This window comes from Myripristis murdjan, chromosome 15 (genome assembly GCF_902150065.1).
Source record: "Myripristis murdjan chromosome 15, fMyrMur1.1, whole genome shotgun sequence".
NCBI lineage: Eukaryota > Metazoa > Chordata > Actinopteri > Holocentriformes > Holocentridae > Myripristis > Myripristis murdjan.
In genome coordinates this window covers 2,141,889-2,162,367 of record NC_043994.1, presented here as the reverse complement: position 1 = coordinate 2,162,367, position 20,479 = coordinate 2,141,889, and the positions used below count along the sequence as shown (strand labels likewise).

Here is a 20,479-nt window from a genome sequence, read left to right as displayed (position 1 = left end):
ATCACCTGTTTCCTTTTTAAAGCAGGACCCACCAACAGTTCTTCAGTCCCCAAGCTGGGTGATGACAGGAGCATCACATCATCTGTCAGGCTGCACAGCAATGTTGGCCTTCCACAACTGACCAAGGGGGAAGACAAGTCACACATTTGTGATTTTTGTATATTGTAGAGTTCTTTTTTTTTTTTTTTTTTTTTTTTTTTTTTTTTTAAATTTTATATATATTTTTCTATTTATTTTTTGCTGTGATTTTTTCTGTGTGGAAAAGTCAGCTTGTTACCTAACATTTGAAAATTGCATTTCTCTCAAAACCACTGATATAGGTTATGCAATGAAATAAAACAATCATTTCAAGTATAATATATCGCCCATTCTGTGGAAATTATTTTGTAGATACCCAGAAATTATCACTAAATGCGGCATCGCATACCCTGCAATTTATACGACTGTCAGTGATGGAAGCCTGTTGTAGATAGACACTGAAAATGACTACAGTCCCTGAGCAAGTGCTGCTTAGCTTTCCCACAATGCAATGCGTATCTGTCATGGCTGCTCACTGATGCCACTTACACCACATGGGTAGAAATAAACATTATCATTGATTGAAGAGTAGTGTTGACTGGCTTCATCAATAAAGCGAATAATCGCCAGCTTTGAACTACGCCCGTCCCGACTGGAAGGCAGCAGCTCGTTCTTCATCTCAGGAGGAACATCAGTGGTTCAGTGATGCCGCGGGACGTTGAGATTCCCGTGCTCCGAGGCTTTTTAACACCCAGCGAAGCAGCGGAATGGAAGCAGAAAATTTTCACCTCTGCAGGTGAGCGACAACTATGTGTTATTTTTTGTTATATCACCATCTATCAAACACCGCCGCGATCAGGTTATGTTATATGGTGTGCACTGCAGTAACGACCACACTGTCATGCTGTTCGCTAGCAAAGCAAAGTGACATTTGAACGCAGCGACTCGAAAGCCTTTCCCACTGATGAAATTTGCGGTACTTAACGGTAACGGGAGTTTGCTCTTGTCAACGTAGTGCAGCGGTTTTCTCAATTGAAGAACTAATATTTAATGCCGTGACAACGAATTCAATCAGCCCAAGTGCGAGAGCAGTGCCCCGTAAGTGATGTCATGTTCATTAGCTAACTTGTTAGCTAGCTGTTAGCCACGATACTTGCCATTGTCACCAAATCCCATTCAGCTTTTTGTGAATATAATATGGCCTTGGTTATGGGCTTAAGTAGACACCTCGTAAGGTGCCACTCCATAACAGTTACCTTTTCTGAAGCGTCGAGAGCCACTTTGCATTGCGGAGTACGTCTAATACACCATGCTGTATTCATTTCAATACCATTTGTAACTTTTTTGTTCTGGTCTTTCTTTGAGCCTACAGTTTTGTTCCAGAGCAATGGGCGGCCGCTTGCACTGTTTCCATAACTTGAATTTTCGGCGTTAGCAAGCCTGTACACTAGCATCGCGAGCCGGCGAGCGTGCACCTGTCACAAGGCTCCGTTTCACCTGAACCGCATTGTCAAAACGCTTTTCTATGCATAATACTTGGCTTTGAGCTACACATATCACTTGGAGACCTTCAGATAACATGGTGTGACCGAACTGACAGTTGCTTTCTATGTCATGTCACTGTCGCTGTTAAACAACGGGCTGTCTCACAGCTGCTGTCGGTCACGTTGTATCTGATTCCGGTTCCAAACGTCCCAAACCACGGCCATCTATTGTTGCTGTTGTCTTTACTCTGTTGCAGTAGATCAGCATCCTCTTACTTTTGCGCAGTCCGCCAGTGGTCAGCTGGTGGAGGACTTAAACTTCGGTTCCGGGCTAAATCTGACAGCAAAACCACTCGGTAACAGCTTATAACACACGGCTTTTACTCTGCCAGGTCTCCGCCAGTCCTTTTACATATGACTTTTTCCTGCTTTTTTTTTTTTTTTTTTTTTGTGCCAAAGATGCCCATGGCCTTGGCTGGTCACTTGGATATAAAGCTACCATCAGTGGAGTCTGCTGTCAGAAAGTGTGTGTTTCTAGTAGTTCCAGAGTAGGGTTAGACCACTGGTAGGTAACCTACCCTGGGGTTAGACTAATATATCAGGTGATGTTGCTCCTCTGTTGAAATCTGATTCTGGCCTATCACTGTCATCCAACACAGGTGTTTTTTTTTTTTCCTGTTCTTCCAGCAAAAGCAGACCAGAAAGCCAAGAGTTTTGGCAACAGGACATGGCGGAAGGAGTGAAGCACTCCCAGCATGTATGTCTAATCCTAGTAAAGACAAAAGGCTGCCAGGGAGAGGTGCAGGACGCTATATGTTTAGGAAGTGTGGTCTTGATATTAAGAAACTCTAACCAGAGAGTGGAAAAAAGTGTGACATGGAGACTACTTCTGTCAGCATTTTTGGGAAAAATAAGAATGCCATTGCACTAAAACTTAATTTGGTTGGAGGTTTTTTTTTCCTTCTACCAATAAAAGAGTCTTATTTGTTTGAGCAACATTTTGAAATAATGTCTTATCAGAGTAATTTTACAGTGTGTTTAATTCTTAACTCTTAACAGCTATTCTTAATATATTCCAGGCATGAATTGATGACATAGACCTATGTCACTTGAATGGCCGAGTTAGAGGACAATTTTGCCCTCAAACTTTTACTGTCATGTATGAAAGTTATGGAGTTTCTTATCATAATAATGCACAATATGTACATCACATTTCGTCTTATTTTATATGACATAAAGTTACTTTATAACATAAAGTGGCAGACCAGTCTTAACCATGTTCTTTACTCACAATAATTATATGAGGATATCCCAATTAATTTGCTCATGATAAATTGGTGGTTAAATTGACAGCATGTGTAACACATTTTTTGGGGAAAAAAATACTTCAGTGAAAATATTTTTTGTAATGATGTTTGTCTGTGAGCACTGATGGAAACACAGGTTGCCCCACCTTTTACATCACTACAGCGCTGCAATGTGTCGAAGTGACTGCTGTTTCGACAGCTGTGCTTTCATGTTTCCTTTCGACCCTCCCTCACCACTGCATTCATAATTGCATCTCCCATGCAGGTATCAATCAGGGTCTTGTTTCCTGATAACAACTGATCTTAGATTTTAAGAGGTTTCTAAGAGCAACTGTACAAGCCATTTCTATTAATCTTTTCCATAAGCAATATTTTATGAACTGTGGTCTTATTTTTATGAGCTGTCTTCATTCCACTATGATATGAAAATGAACTTTCAGAGACTTCAAACTTTCTTCACACCAGTATTCCATCACTGGAATAGAGAGACGCTGACACGGCCTCTCTGTTGGAAAATAGTCCCTGGGGAATTGTTTGCTTTCCACAGCCAATTATCAGTTCTGTGATATTTGAATGGCGACCACTTTGTTAGTCGCAGAAGCAGAACATTGTAAGGTGGCTGTTTCAACCAACAATGCAAACAGGAGTTTTGATTATACACTATATTACCAAAAGTATTCGCTCACCTGCCTTTACTCATACTATGAACTGAAGTGCCATCCCATTCCTAACCCATAGAGTTCAATATGTTCAATATGACAACACCAGCCAAGTTATTTTAAAAGTTGATCAGTAGACTGGGAACAACAGCAGTGAACCCCTTGTTGTTTTGTCATAGAAAATAAATCATTACATAAGGGTGCACGCACGAATATTGTAACTTGGAGTGTGAGAAGACGTTGCAACAAAAAATCACTTATTCACAGTGGCTACACATGATCAAATTTAAACTTTCTTTATTGAAAAATCTGGGAGGATTAAGGCAGTTATTTTCAAGAATGTTAGATTACATTCAGAAATGAACAAACTATCCCTTTATCACAGGGTAACCCACACCATTTGCTCAAAAGTGGGGAAAATCAGGGATTCAGCCATTGTGGTTGTGTATGTGCACTGCTCAGGCCCAAGTTGAAAGCTCACTAAGTTGGAGAAATGGCAGCAGTGGTCTCCAAAATTGAGGGTGCTTCTTCTTGTATCTACAGTAGTGCTCAAGCCTGTGCACGTTCCTGAACACTGCTCTACATTTTCATTGCCTTGCATTAAGTGCAGCTCATTGCCTGGACCTTTATGAATTCTGAACCAATTTGTAGGTCTCTGTGGCGTTTTCTGTAATTGCTGCCTGGTCTTGGGCTGCACTCAAGGGTAGCTGAAATGTTATTAACGGTGGCAGTGGCCATACTGCAGACTTTCATTTTCCCTCTCATAAAACCAAAGCCTTTCTTTTCTTTTCCTCCTTTCCTTCCTCCTCATAGTGTGCTATTGTGGCATTCCCTGGATTTCATTAGATCAACTGCAAGGTAGAATATCTTGACACCTTCTTTACACCACCTAGTTGCACAGCGGTTACCATTAAAGTCCCAATGGCTATTGTATGAGAGTAACACTATGTAGTATTACTGAGGAGTAATGCTGATTTCAGGGGCTGTGGTGTGGAGGTTGTAATGAGTGGGAGTGGTGTGTCTGTTTCTAATGTTAGTACATCAGAGTGGTATCATGACAGCGGGATAGCAGTGACAGTCAGCTGGAAACCGTTTGAATTCACCAATCAGCAAAAGAGATCTTTGCTTTAGCATTCAAGGCATGTCAAGTTATCAGATGCTGTCTGGAGATCAGCGGAATGCTGATCTCTTTGAATGCTGTAGAGATGTTGTTTTTTTTTTTATTATTATTATTTTTTTAAGATTATTTTTTGGCATTTCTGCTTTATTTTGACAGTCACAGTAGAGAGAGACAGGAAAGGCAGGGGGGAGAGAGAGAGGATGCATTGAGCACGTTTACATGCGCACCTTATTCCTGTATTAACCGGAATATTCGCAATATTCCGGTTGCGCACGTGTCATGTAAACACGCACCGAACCCGATTAAGGTCATATTCCGGTTGGAGAGAATTCCGAATAAGACCCCTGGAATATTCCTGTTCCAACCGGAATATTGGGGCATGTAACCACCTTAGTCGGAAAACTCCCCGAACCGGAATATTCAGTCACGACTGCGCATGCTCGACTCACAAGGACTTCTGTGGCGTCTTCGTTGCTATGGTTACCTGCAAGCGGGGAAAACGGCAGGGCGAACAGCAGCAAGAGCCAGGAGACTGCAGTCCGCCTTCAGCTAATGAAAGACTTAAATATCACGGAGTATATCGATGAGGGAAAACATAGAAATAGCGACAGAAGAAGAAGAAAAAGTAGAATAAGACGAGGAAGAAGACTTCTTCGTCTGTTTTTCCGGCAGACCAGACGCCTATACGCGTGCTGCTGCCCCCCGCGGCTGAGTGTCGCACTACGTCAGAGAGTGGAATACGCCGAAACACGGGGGCATGCCAAGTAACATGTAAACGGAATATTCCAGTTGCCGCGGCACAGTTACCTTAACCGGAATATTGAGCCGAACCGGAATATGGTGTGCATGTAAACGTACTCATTCAGCAAATGGTCTGAACTCGGATTTGAACCCAGGACACTGCGGTTAAGACGCAACAAGAAGGAAGGCAATCACGGATGACTTTAAGTTGCCACTATTTCTCTGGCAGGCTTTGTTTTTTTGTAAAGGGAAAATAAGACTGTAGAATTGTTTTTACTTAGTTAAAACTTCCTTTTTCTGCATTTATTTAGCAGTGCCCACTGCTCAGCCTTATTGTGGCTGACTGCCTGTCTATCTGTCACATTTAAGATTGTAGGTGCTCAGATTTAGCTAAGTGTTGTGTTTTGTTATGCTGCCCAAAACGCCAACCATTTTCCCCTCTCTTTCTCTGTTGTGTCCCCCCTCTCTCCATCAGGGAACACAATGCAATCAATGCTAATGAGCCCAGCCAGTCTCCCTATTCAAATAAAGACCTAATGAAAGCTGGGGAGATGTTGAAACCGAGCACAGAGGCAACACAATTACTCCTGGCTGGGTAGCGGCAGCCTTGTAGCCTCCTGCTGTCCTTTCATAAATCAACATTCTTCACCATCTCACCACTGTCCTCTTCAGCTGCACCTCTTAAACAGACACCAGTGTGTATGTATGTGTGGGTGGGTGTGTTGGCTTTCCCGGCATTCACACACTACATTGTATCTGTGGGGAATAGCTCAATACGCTCATCGACTTAATGAGAATATGCTGTTAGATTAACAATCACTGCAAAACAATATAAGACAAATGAGGGGGAGACGATTGCCGAGGTGGTGAGGGCTTTGGAGCAAGGTAGAGTGCAGTGTTTAATTTTCCTAACCTTGCTTGCCAGCTCATGTATGGAGGCTGGGAACAAAGTGTACAGTAATGCAACGATTTTGTCAATGCTCTTTACCAGAAACGAACAGCGTTGTTGATATCCTCTTGGACTTGATTGCTGTCTGGTTTTCTTAATGCAAAACTTAGACGCATTACAAATAATAAACAGAGCATTATATGCAGAGCAATAAAGAAATCCTGGAGGCAGGATTAGCTGAAACTAAAGGTGTGATCCCACCTGCAAGTGTGTTTTTTTTTTTTTTTTCCTTTGGTCTGACCTGAGCCACAATGGCAAAGTTTACTTTGATGCTTCTTGGTATATGGTTTGTTTAGGTTCACACTTTACTGTTCACAGTGCCTAATGGGATATGATATGCAGCAAGGGCCCAGACTGAACCCAAACCCAGGCCGCTGTGGTTTAGCCTTACTATTACATGGTGGAAAATTGAAAATTGTTACAAAGTCTTGCTTTCTTGCTTGGCTAGAAAGTGAAAACCGTCACTGGTGTTTCCAAGGAGTTAGAAAATGGTTTGCATGTTCAAAGTTCTTTATTGTCATTGTCATATTGAAATAACAATGAGATTTTTAAAACTCTCACATGGAGGGACTTGCGATGACAAAAAAGGAGCATAAATAGTAAATAAATAATCAATGCTATCAATAAACAATTAATGCAATAAATACAGTAAATAATGAGGGCAATCAGCAAAAGTGCTAGAGGTGGACATTTTAGATTTACTTCGGCATAGCTAATATTTTTATACTTTAGTTGGATTAATTTCACCTGTTATCTTGTTTGTTCCTCTTGCATATTATACATATGTTGTGTATATAGTACGAGTGGTGCCTGACCCATATGGGATTTTTGGGACTGACCCCTATTTTAGAGAGGAAAAATTCCCTGTTTACCGACATGGCAGCTCATGTAGTGAATTGTTGAGCTGTTGTTCTTCTGCTGACCACTACGATTTCTGGTTGATTAGCCACCACCAGTTTATCAGTCTGGAAGTCCCACAGGATCTTGGCTCTGTCATTCTCAAACACCTTTGGAGGTGCCTTCCATTTTGACCCTGGAACGTTCCGGCCCCAGTTCAGTGTAAATGTTCCTGTGTACTATACCAGCCACTTGGTTATGGCACTCCATGTATGCTGTACGTGCCAGCACTGTGCACCCTGCTGTGACGTGCTGTACTGTCTCAGGGGCATCTTTGCACAGCCTGCACCCGGGACCCTGCCTGGTATGGTAGGCCCCAGCCTCAATGGATCTTGTGCTTAGGCCCTGTTCTTGTGCTGCCATGATCAGAGCCTCTGTGCTGTCTTTCAGTCCAGCCTTTTCCAGCCACTGGTATGTTTTCTTGATATACCACTTCTGCTATCTGTTGGTGGCACATGCCTCTTCCTCCTCCTCCTCCTCCTCATTGGGCTTCAGCTGCTTGAGGTATTCACTTAGCAGGTCATCACTGGGGGCCATCCTCCTGATGTATTCCTGAATCTTTATGGTTTCATCCTGGATGGTGGCTTTGATGCTCACCAGTCCATGGCTTTCCTCCTTCCTCCTCATGTACAGCCTTAAGGTGCTGGACTCGGGGTGAACCCTCCATTGTGAGGTGCTTCCTTGTCTTGATATCAGTTGCCTCTATCTCCTCCTGTGGCCAGGATATTATACCAGCGGGGTATCTGATCACTGGCAGGTGGATCGGATCTTGTTCTGTCCATTCAGCTGACTCTTCATGACCTTACTCTGTGGAGGTATTTGGTTGTGGCTGACCTCCTTGCGGCCTTGCTTCATGGTTTCCATTTACTTGTGGGATTCCAAGGTATTTGTAGTTGTCCTGCATGTACGCTATGTTACCTTCTGGTAGCTCAACCCCTTTAGCTGCAACCATCTTGCCCCTCTTCAATACCATCCTACCACACTTATCCAATCCGAATGACATTGCGATGTCGTTGCTGTAGAGCCTGATGATGTGGATCAGTGAATCGATGTCTCACTCATTCCTGGCATACAGCTTGATGTCACCCATGTAGAGGATATGGCTGATGTATGCTCTACTTCGGAACTGGTATCCGAAGGCACTCTTTGTGATGATCTGGCGGAGAGGGTTTAGGCCTATACAGAACAGTAGAACAGCAGGGGGGACAGGGCATCTCCTTGGTATATGCCACACTTTATGCTAACTTGTGCAGTTAGCTTTGAGTTAGCCTCTAGAGTTGTCCTCCACATTGCATTCCAGTATCCATGTGTGTGGCACTGAGGCGTAGGCTTTCTTGTAATTGATCCAGGTAGTGCACAGGTTGGTGGTCCTGGCAAGGGGTTGATTCGATTACTTGAGTTCTCGAGTACTTGTTGTTGACATTGGCATTTGTAATGCCTTACTATTCGTGCGCCTGTGCAGTGTGTAGGTTTTGGCTACAACTCATTTGGCGGTACATGCACCATGTCAGCCGTGACCAAGAAGAGTGATGTCTGGAAATACTTTCACAAAAAGGGTGACAATAACGTGCATTGCAAGATGTGTGGTGTTAAACTTGCATATCACAGAAATACTAGCTCGATGTTTAACCACATGCACTTAAAGCACAAGGAGAAAACAGCAGAGACAGCTAACAGGCAACCTCACATCACATCTTTTGCTAGCCCTGTTAGCACACGCCGATGTGATGATACCAGAGCGGAGAAGATTAGCTTGCTGATAATGAAGAATAGTAAACAATAGGCCATGTCGGGGAGGTCCATGTCTGACTAGAAACACTAGCGGAACCAATGTTAAGTACAGATCTCCTGTATTTTTATATTTTACGGTAAAATATATAATTTGCAAGTAATCGATTTCTCGTTCATAATGTAATTAGAGTACTTGAATATTTAAATCACTGAAAATGCCCACCCCTAGTACTGGCCTTGCAGTCCTGATGCCAAACACCAGCTACCATTCTGTTGACCAGTAGCTGGTGTTTGGCCCCTCTGGTGTTACTGCCAATTCCCTTCGTGGCCCTCCTCATGTACTGAGCCACAAGCCTACGCATCTTAGCCGTTATGATGCCTGACAGGAGCTTCCATGTTGTGGAGAGGAAGGCTATAGGCCGGTAGTTGGATAGGATTGTTCCCTTTTCGGGTTCCTTCATGATCAGGACTCTCTGACTGTCTTGGGTCAACCACTCTGGGTGGGTTCCATCCATTAGCAGCTGGCTCATTTGTGCTGCTAGTTGTCCATGGAGTGCAGTTGGCTTCTTTAGCCAGTACCTGTGGATCATGTCAGGGTCTGGTGCTCTCCAGCTCTTCATTTTTGATACTCTTTCTTGGACGTCCACTGCCATGATGGTTATTGGTTGTTGTTCTAGGAGATTGCTGTGGTCTGCTCTCAGATCTGCCTGCCACTGGCATTGGTGTTATGAGATGCCTCCTTCTCCCATATGCTGTTCCAGTATTGTTAAAGTTCAGTCTTTGGTGGGTCTGTTCTCATCTTACTACCCTGCCACTGAGAGTAGACTTTGGATGTTTGAGTGGAGAACATCCTGAAATTCTCCTGGCTTTTGCATCTCTAGTGTACCCTTTCAGGTGGCCAGCCAGGGCTGTGAGCCTTTGTTTTGCAGTCTCCAGTGCCTCAGGTATGGACAGCTTGTTGTATTTCTTGTGCAGTCCTTTATTCACCACCACCACTCTATTTGTTCGAGTTAGGGTTCAGGGTTACTTTCAGGGTTTGTTAAAGCATCTTCCTGGAATTCCCCCCAGGGATTGTACAGGAAAGAGATCCGATACCAGTCCCTGTAACTTTAGCTATGGGACCTGTCTGTGCTTTTTGCTGCAGGACACCCATGTTGGTGGTTTTGCCAGTTAACAAAGCATGAAGATGGAGCTAAATATGAGTACCAGTCTTGACTTTGCCAAGCGTGAGAAATTGATGGTTTTAAGATGTTGACATCTGATACCTAGCAGTGCACATTTTCATCCCAGTGAAACATTACACCAGATGATTTCACTGATTCATTTCTCTTTTTGAAGGTGTTTGAGATTGTTTGCTCTTGTCAATTCATATTACATCCTAACCCCTAATGAAGCACACCATACTCTGCTTGGAAAAAGACTCACATTACACTGATGTCTTAGTGTAGTTATTTGGTGCCAAGTTCAAATGACATTATTCTCACCTAGCCAAACTGAATCAAACTGAAAGTTCCAGATTAAACTGATACAAATGTGCTTTATATGTGAAACATTTTCTTTTCCAGAGGTGGGCTCTCTGCTGCAGTCCTTGTTGGAAGGGGATTTTGAGGCTGTGCTGCTGAGTCCCCAGGTGTTGGACCTGCTGGCTGGTGACTGTGCCTGCAGCGATGGGGAGGACATCGAGGCCTACCTGGAGAGACAGGTCCTGCTCTATTTGAGTGATGACACCAAGAATGACAAAGCTGACAGGTAGCCTAACACGACAGGGTTGGACACCACTCTTTTATCTACTTGATATGGAACTAGCTGAATTCTGAATTTAATTCATGCCAAGTATTGCCAGAACTCACCAATAGCAGATTTCTGCCAGTATGTTGCAGCCTACTTTGACATATTAATCTCTCTTTCAGAATCCTTTGCTTTTGATTCATTTCCTCAGGGAAATAACAGACACAGTAATATTTTAATCATGATAATGATTTATCTGTGGAGATGAGGAGAAATAGGATCCTTGCTCTCTTTGATTGTGGTTATGATAGTGTAACTGCACTTGCTGAAAAGCTAAATGTTGAGGTTACATGCAAAGCACTAAAGCACTTTTCTGATGCAGTGCACACTGGTGTGTATATATGTATTTATCTGTCTGTCAAATCTATCTATTTATTATAGATGGACAGATCAATAGATAGATTTTTATTTTGAGAAGGGAGTTGAGCATATCACAAAGCTGTTCTCCAGCTGAGTGGAGCTGAGTGTTCGTTCCTTTTCCCTCCACCGCCTCTATTCTTGCTGTCATGAATTATTAATTTTTAATAAGAACAGCTTAACATCTCCCTTCTCTCTCCCAGTGGGAAACTGTCTGCGGGTAAATCTGGATTGCAGCACGCATCACCGGCCCTTTCCCTTCCTCTGTATTGGATCTATCTTTCTCAGTTCTATCACCTTCCACCATTTTCTCAGCATGATAGATTGGCACCTAGTTGTGTCAGCATTTGTAAACCTTTCTTAAAACTCTGTAATTGCCTGTAGATTGACATGGAATCTGAAAAAGCACTGTTGTCGCTGGGCTTCTCTGTCATTATGATCTTTATCCAGTTTAAGAAGAATCTCTGGGAAAGTTTGGACAACAAGGTGTAGCCTGTTCTCTTTGAGAAGATGGCTGCATTTGCGTGAAACAAGACTGGTTGCATTTCTTGTTTTGAGAGTTCAGATAACCTTTTAAAGGGATACCGTATTTCATCAATTAATCGCCCGGCCGCAAATAGCCGCCTGGTTCTTTTAAACGCCTGGGGTCTGCACCCATTTTGCGTAGTAAACGCCCACCCGAATAACCGCCGGGGCGATTATTTGCATTATATTGAGGTAACCCAAAATAAGGCTATTCACCTTATTTTTGCAGAAATAAACAGTTAGCCGCACAATAACTGTGCGGCACTTCCGTTTTCTGTCAAAATAAGAGAGCTAGCTAACGTTAGAAAAAAGGGTGTACCGTAATCTTAAATCGACCGACTGTAAATATATGTTGGACAGTAACTGTCATCACAATAATGGCCTGGCGCAGGTCTGTGCAAAAATAAATAAAGGCCTGCAGCGAATAGCTGCCTGGTTCTTTTAAATGCCTGGGGTCCAAGTTGATTTTGCGTATTAAACGCCCGGGCTATTAATTGGGGAAATATGGTAGTTCACCTATTCTGAAAAACGTGATATTTCACTTCCCCACTAGCTGTTATGTCATGGTACTATCTTGCTCTCATTGTAACTGAGTGCTGGATACTGGCTGGATGCTCCAAATGCTAACTGTTAGCCTCCTGCCATTGAGGTGGACGAACACCACTACTGTCCCACATAATAGCTGGGGGCGGAGTGAAGTAATGTAAAAATTCAAATGGGTGAACAGTCCCTTTAAATCCAATGTTCCCTTTTGTTGGGCAGAGGTGCTGCTTCCTGCTGTGCAAATTTGGCTGCCCTTCTGCTCTCTAGTCTACTTCCTGAGACAACAGGAAGGAACTAGGCCTATTTGTTTTTCAGTTATTTGCTCTGCTTTTATTCTTCTTTGTCCATGAGATACTAGTGTTTGCATCAGTGCTGTTGTATGACCACCTGTATTTTTTGTTTTATTTAGTTGGCATTGATGTCATAATAATGAAGTTGCATGCCTTTTTAACTTTTTTGCAGCTAATTCTCCCCATCATAATGTAAAATCTAATTACTAATAAACGCCAAAAGTGTTTTCTTATTTTTATGTCAAAATCCTGTATTATTTGTTCGATTAAAAAAAACATTTTTATATGCTTCATGTGCCAGTAGGTGTAGATGAAATTTTCAACCAATAATAGTATGGCTGTTTTTTAAAAATAATTTCCCATCTTGTTCTCATCTCCTATCATATCAAGCCTGCAACTTCACGGTGTTAAAAATGATTTTTCCTTTTTGTAACATGCCATGGTTGCGTTTGATGTCCAGAATCTATTGTTTTGATGAATCCAGAGTTTGTGAGCAAGATTATGTGCAAAGCATTTCACAGTGAATTGCTTCACCTGCTACACTGAGTATGTAATGGGCTTCACTGCCTTTCCCTTTGCATCTTTGGTGTTGTCCAACGCACCCACTTCTGAACAGTCTTTCTCTGTATTATGCCTGCCCCCACCCTGATTCAGTTGGAAATATGTTGAATTATGGAGGCAAGACAACATAGAAATGCTATTTTCTTGTGACTTTAATGTGACTTCTTCCTTCCCTCTCCAGGGAGGTGGTGGCTATGGTCCTGGCTGTCACCTGCCTCCATATGTTTGTCCAGAGTAACTGGACCGGTCCTCCAGTCTCCATCCATATTGCTGACCTGCTGCCCCCGGCCTTGCTCTCATCCTTCTCACAGGTACAGTGCTATCTATCTCATCATTGCTTCCTTCTGATAACTAATAATATATCATCATTCTACTGCAGAACCTTGCATCACCTTGTTTAATGAAAAGGTAAACTACACACAAAGTGTAGGAAAGTTTTTATGATCAAGCTGACACACTGCTGTAGCATTGTTAATGCCCAAATACATGGGCATCAACAGGAAAATGACTGAAAGAGATGGAAGATTAAGTGGAAAAGTTGACCATCATATTGCCTTTGATGAATGAATGGCTAAATGGATGAATAAATTATAGCTGAAACAGTTAATTGGTTAATCGCTTAGTCAGTGAACAGAAAATTGATAATTCTGATAGATTAAACGTTCATTTATCAAGTAAAACACCAAACATTTACTGTTTACAGCTGCACAATACAAAAAAATTGCAAAGAATTACTATTTTTTCAGATACATACCATTACAAAACGCAGACTTGCACACTTTAGTCATCTTTATGCAGGTGCGTAGGAACAAAAATAGATCAAATGTAGCAGGTCGTCCTCCACACTGCTGGAGCCTGCAAAACTTCCTTCACATTTTTTTTTGACAAGAAAACGAAAGTCTTTGGCTCAGCTCTTTCGTGATTAAAATTGGGAAGTGCAGTGTGTGGGACTATCTCCTTTCTCCATAATATTACAAAACGCCTCTTGTTCAATCTAAGGAAGAAGTTTGAAGATTGCTTGGGTGGTTGCATGCTTTTGTCATTATTGTTTAATGCTTTATAGATGAAATGATTAATTGAAAAAATAACAGACAGATTAATCGACAATGAAAACATTCGTTAGTTGCAACCCTAAATCAAATAAACAAGTAATGTTATTGGCAAGGCCTCAGTGAGATATCGATGTGCTGTCATGTATATTCTGGGACCCCTGACGTAATCAATACAGCAAATGATTAAACAGCTGAATGAATGAGTGAGTGATGAAAAGATTGAAAACAAGATATAATACCATGTACAGTATCTCAATGTCTTAGCCCTAGTCCTGCCTAGACATTTAAGCAATACTATGTCTGCATAGAGAACCTATATGCCTCAATACAATGTCTTTGCATTTGGTTATAATGAAGTGATTTGTGTACAGGTACTTGGTAATGATTAAACCACCAAATTAATACATAAAACAAAATGAAAATAAAAAGCCAGACACAATGCAGTGTATAATAATAATCATTTAAACATAATTAATCAAACACAGTCTATGGAAGGCCCTAGGCTCATTTGATTCTAAATATTCTGAAATAATTCTGAAAAATTTTGATTGTTGTGATTATTGTTGGTACCTGTGTTAGTGGAGAGTTTTAGTATCCCATGGTCTAAATGTTGTTGTATACTATATTGGCAGTGATAATTCAAAAGATTGTGTATACCCATTGACCTTCAACAACACATTATCAGTCAGTCCTCACTTGCCACAATGTAGTCTTTTTGAGTAAATTTATCTATGAACATGAATGTTGAACATCAATACACGTGCTCAGCCCCTTAAGAGCCAGTACTTTTTAGCCTCTCCCATCACCAGGAGAAGCTATTTGGCTTTGGGGATCTGCTGTAGATGAGTTCATGTACAGTTGTTTGGACCTTGATGAGGATTGTTGTGTATATGTGTATGTGTGCTCAACAGTGAGGTGGTTGTCACAGTCTGGTGTCACAGTGTGATGAATGATGTGAACAGGTGACCTGTTGGTGCCCTCTGCACTGCGTAATGAGCTTGTACAGTGTCAACCAAGCTGTAACAGAACCAGACAGAACTGTCTACAAGCATAGTGAAGTAGCTGTTGAATAATGAAGCATCTCTTGGGTCCCAATTATGCCGGGTTGAGGAGATCACTTCCTCTTGGCACGGAGACACAGACAGCTGAACAGTGCATTTTACACTGCCATTACACCAGGAGAGAGGGCTTTTTCTTTTGTCGAAGGATTTTCATTGGTGGCGATGATTTATCTTTGCGGTCACATAAAGGAGTCCATGCCATAAACGTAGGTCCTACATGCATGTATGACAGTACAGGTGAGAGGGAGGACTGATGTTGCAGAGCTGTGATGTGGATTTGACTTCACCTAGAGACTACAGCACAAGTTAAAGTAAAATGGAATAGAAAATTTAATTAAATTGGAATTTTTGGACCAGCTGTCTAGTTGGCTGTGGGTAGGGGAGTGCTGAGTGATTAGTGTTTATTCAGTTCAATTTGATTTGAGTTCGGAAAATAACCTTGTTTTTTTTTTTGTTTTGTTTGTTTGTTTGTTTTTTAATTTTTTTAAATTTTTTTTTTTGCCTTGCTGGCAGTCAGGGCATAAGGACAGCTATGTTGGTCTGCCCATCTGTCCGTTTGTTTAACATTTTACTCCTAGGCAACATATCTTGAAATCTATTGGGTCGATTGCCATAACATGTGGTGAGCCCTTTCATGCTCCCCAGAGGATGAATCCTGACAATTTTGGTGATGTCATGACTTTTCGTCTAATGCCACCCTCAGGCTAAAAGCTGAGCTCCTCACCTGCCCCAGTCAGTCAAGGTGTGCCTCAAGATTCTGTCCTTGGACCCCGTCTTTTTTCATTTTACATGCTCCACCTAGGTCAGATTATTCGCCATCATGGTCTCAATTTTCACTGCTACGTGGACGACACTCAACTTAACCTCAGCACCACCCCATCCACTCAGCTTCCCCCTCAGTCTCTTATCAACTGCCTTCATGAAATAAAATCTTGGATGTCATCAAATCTACTCAAACTCAACAGCAAAAAAACTGAGCTCCTGGTTGTGGCACCCAAGGCACTCCGCTTGGAGATTGGGGATTTCTTCCTCCAGGTCTATGGCTGTTCCATCTCCCCATCCCCTGAAGTCCGCAACCTTGGTGTCATTCTGGACTCCACCCTTTCGTTCCACTCACATGTCAAATCCGTCACCAAATCTGACTTTTTCCATTTCAAGAACATTTCCAGACTACGGCCGTCACTCACTGATACCGTTGCTGAGACCCTCATCCACGCCTTCATCACCCCCCGTCTGGACTACTGCAAGGGAGTCCTGTTCAGGGCAACCAGTAAGACCCTGGACAGGCTCCAGTACGTCCAGAACTCAGCTGCCAGGGTTCTCACCCACACCAAGTCCTGGCAGCACATCACCCCCACTCTCATCCACCTCCACTGGCTCCCAGTGAAATTCTGCATCACCTACAAAATCCTCATCCTCACCTACAAGTCCCTCCACTCCCTGGCCCGCCGATACCTATCCGACCTCCTTCACCATCACACTCCATCCCGGAGCCTTTGGTCCACTAGCATGGGTCTGCTCGTGGTCCCTTGCACCAGCCGACACACCTTTGGGGACAGAGCCTTCAGTGTTGCTGCCCCCACCCTCTGGAACTCCCTCCCCTCTGAGATACATCACGCCCCTACCCTGGACTCATTCAAGTCATCTCTCAAAAAACATCTGTTCACTCTGGCCTTTGGTTCCTGTTAGCTAGGCTAGTTTCTCTTTTGGCTCTGAGATTTGTTTTTTCTGTCTGTTGTTTTTGTCTGATTTGTTTCTTTGTTATGTAAAGCGTCCTTGGGTGTTTTGAAAGGCACTATATAAATCTAAGTTATTATTATTATTATTATTATTACACACACGTGTATATATGTATATATAAGTATATATGTATATATGTACACACCAGGGGCAAGCGGTCATAATAAGCTATAAATGCAGCGCATGCCCAAGCCCTTCAATTAAAATCATTAAAATGTTGGTCTCCTAGAGTGTCCTTTTATAATATACCTTATTTCTATCATTTTGGTTGCAAACCGCTGTCTATATACACGTATCTATCTCAATTTGCTAGTGAAATGCTGGAAAGTTGACAGCTTGACGTGCATGCGCTCTGTGATACAGAGTATTCACAGTAGTTTTGTAGCCGGTGTTTCCTGTACGTGGGCGTTTTGAATGGAAAATAAGCTGTCTGCCAATCAGCTTTTCAGAAGACGCATGAGCAACACGAGTAGCTACGTAGCAGCTCGCTTGAAATGTTCAGCGGCAACTGCAAGTCATTCACTTGACAGCTAGCTACCGTTAACGTCGTTAGCTGGCTAGCTAGTACGGGAACGTTAACATTAGTTTGTTCTTTCATCTGCATCCTGCCAATCAAAATGGGTGAAAACACAACTTCAGTTGAGTAACCTGGCATGTTTCATCGATTTAGGCTGTTGCAGGTGTTCTGAAAAAGAGGTGTTCTCTGACGTTTATCACTTTGGTGCGTAGCCTGCATGATGGGCAATTGGGCATGTTTGTGTGTCATTTCATTGACCATGTAGGCTAGCTGGTGACTTTGCTGTGTGTCTGCAGGCTAGCTGGTGACATTGCTGTGTGTTTGCTTCACCCCGTGGCACGTCCGAATAGTTCCGATCTCATGGTAAATTCCAACCTTTTGTTGGTAACATTGTGAGCATGTTCATGTGTCGTTTGCTTGACTCTGTAACTGGTTATTACTGCATCATCCGCCCGTTCTAATAATTTCCGCTTTCATTTACACTGTAAATTCCAACACATTGTTGTTGGTAACATTGGGGCAAAATGCGCACACGTGTCTATCAAAATCGAGTTGTCGAGTTGACATAGTATAGTTAAAAACCATATTAGGTGTTTTTATTAATAAATAAATGCCCAAAAATTTTTGAGCTTGCGAACTCACAGGCGCTCACATGAATTTGGGACCACAGCATGACTACACAAAAACGTCACCGCTTGCCACTGGTACACACATACATACACATACACACCTCATAAAAAAATGCTCATATCGTATAAATAGATGGAGTATAAAGAGTGTATAGGTTTTGTGTATATGAATTTCCTTTCCAGCTGCTTAACTAATCCTAACCATCCTTCCACTGTACCTAATCTCAGAAAGCCAGAGAAACAGAAATTTTTTCTACTTGTCATGAGAGATTACCTGACCCAGACCACTGTATCTCTGTCTGCCAGCCCCAGGCCCTGACTGAGGCTCTCCACAGAAGCATCCTCATAGACGGGGAGTCAGTGTACAGCCTCGTGGCAAATCCCTTCCTCCTCCTCCTGGCCAGGGTCATCCTGATCAACTGCTCCTCGAAGATGGACAGCCTCCAGGTAAGACCACAGGGTTGGAGCTCAGTCTTTGCATGTGTATTTGTCACAAAAACGTCTCCCTTCAGAAGAATACACCAGGTTTCTGGCAGACAATCTCATTGGTCGCTCAACCCTAAGAATATAGACACCACAATCATACAACATTTTAAGCACACACTATTTTTAACAGGCCTACAATCAGCACTACTACTATATTTGATGAGGCAGGCCTACTGTGAATTTTGTACATCCATTGTCCTTGGCCAAGTATATTCATGAAAGTGTCCTTAAGTCACTGCTGGGACCAATCAATTTGACAGCCCTGCTAGCTCCTCCTAAAAGTTCCTGGAACTAGATTTTAGCACCATCTCCTTACGATTTACAATTGTTGATACCAATTTCGATACCACAGAGAAAACAATATCCCATATACTTAAGTATAAATTTGTGTAATGTAATAGTTACAAACAATGAATATGGTTGGTTAGGTTAGATGTGTTTCCACCCTTTGTCTGGAAAATGTGAAAGCACCATTTGCTTACTGGCTTTTGCTTGTCTATGTTGCCTTCTCCATCAGCCTCAAAGGCAAAATACTTCCATACATGTTTTTTGTAATTTGCCCTGTGCAAAAGTTTTTTGTTAGTTTGCGGGTCAGGAGCAGCTGGAGGAGTACAGCTTGCCATCTTTCTTGTTTTTCTGTGTGTGCTGCGCTCTCGCATGTTCTTGTGTTGGTAGAGGGTGTGCAGTCACAAATGCGGTACCAGTTGGGACTACTATATAAAAACTAATATTGCTGGGTTTCTTGAACTTGTGGTACTCGTGGTATGATGAGTATCGGTTTGTAGTTGTATTGGTCGTGACATTACTTCTCCCGAGCAGGGACTGAATCAGGTTTCAGGAACTTAATATGCAACAGTGATGTTGCCGGTGGAAAAGCTTCCAGAACCTGTGAAATACCCTGTATAGCATAGCTCGCCATAGTTCTTGCAGTTGAAAAGGGCAATTATGTATTTTAAATGATCTTACTTTGGCAGCATTTTGTTTAAAATTTGAAGTTAAACAACACTCAGCTGAGATTCAGTACATCATCAAGCCTGTAGTCCGTCACAGTCGATGCTTGTTCTCTGAAGTCAGCTTGCTGTGTCCTGGGCCTAAGAAACTCCCCCATCCCCCAGCCCCCCACCACCCATAGCCTTTTAAATGCTAATGAGCTAAAGGGGAATTAATTACCACTACCTTTTCCCCAGTAAGCATTGGGGATTTCGTGCTGACTAGCTCAAGGGCACACTGTCCGCTGCCACCAACCACCACGACTCCTTTCACAAAATGCTTCCATCCATTCTGTACCCTCTGCTCATCCATATTACACTCAATTCTGTCAGCTGCTCCCACCCCATTGCACATCAGTAAATATGGGAGGAGAAAGGGAATTACCGCCAGTCTGCAATACCACCTACTTCTGATGAACAGGTGTGTGTGCTGACATGATAAATATGTATGCATACATGTGAGAGTGACTGTGTGTGTGTGTGCGCGCGTGCTTGAGGATATTGATATTGTGAGATGGACAATTAAAGCTCCATGCGACCGCGCAGTGCGCCAGAGAACGGACCATCTTCTGTTGGAAATGAGGCGGGAGATATCCATCCTGACACGCAAATAGGCCTTTTACATGGTTCACCGCCACTCTTTCAATGCTGAATGAATACAGAGGGACAAGGGGGCAGGGGGTGGAGGTTAAGAGGAGAGAAAGCCCTTACATGGTCACAAGCCATTCATTTTTTCCCCTGCCACTTTACTTTCGGGTCAGATGTGAGCCTAAAAAAGAGTTTGCTATTTTTAAGGCTTTGTCAGCACTTAGTTCTAGCTCAGAGTGCTGTGTTGTAGATGTTGGGGTTTTATTGGCGTTAAGAGCAGCATGCCATTTACTGCTTTTTTGACCTATTCGTTTGTAGAGTTTATTGTAGTCCTCTTTTGCTCATTTTCATTGTTTTTGTCAGTTCTGAGGCTTCCATTCTTCCTGTTGATCATTTAATTTCTTGAAGAGTGTTTCTTGAATGGAGGCACGTGTACCCCAGGGGTAC

The 20,479-nt window shown here is 42.6% G+C and overlaps 1 protein-coding gene across 1 annotated transcript in view; it reads left to right on the top strand.

Annotated features, from left to right (window-relative positions):
• The first annotated feature begins 526 nt into the window (after nucleotides 1-526).
• Nucleotides 527-20,479, top strand: part of ttc27 (tetratricopeptide repeat domain 27) — a 163,241-nt gene continuing 143,288 nt past the window's right edge. Inside the window, exons 1-4 of the mRNA XM_030070908.1 lie at nucleotides 527-814; nucleotides 10,472-10,655; nucleotides 13,152-13,281; nucleotides 18,276-18,416. Of these exons, the coding sequence (XP_029926768.1) occupies nucleotides 724-814; nucleotides 10,472-10,655; nucleotides 13,152-13,281; nucleotides 18,276-18,416 (546 nt within the window). The 5' untranslated portion in view covers nucleotides 527-723. The remainder of the gene's footprint in view (nucleotides 815-10,471; nucleotides 10,656-13,151; nucleotides 13,282-18,275; nucleotides 18,417-20,479) is intronic.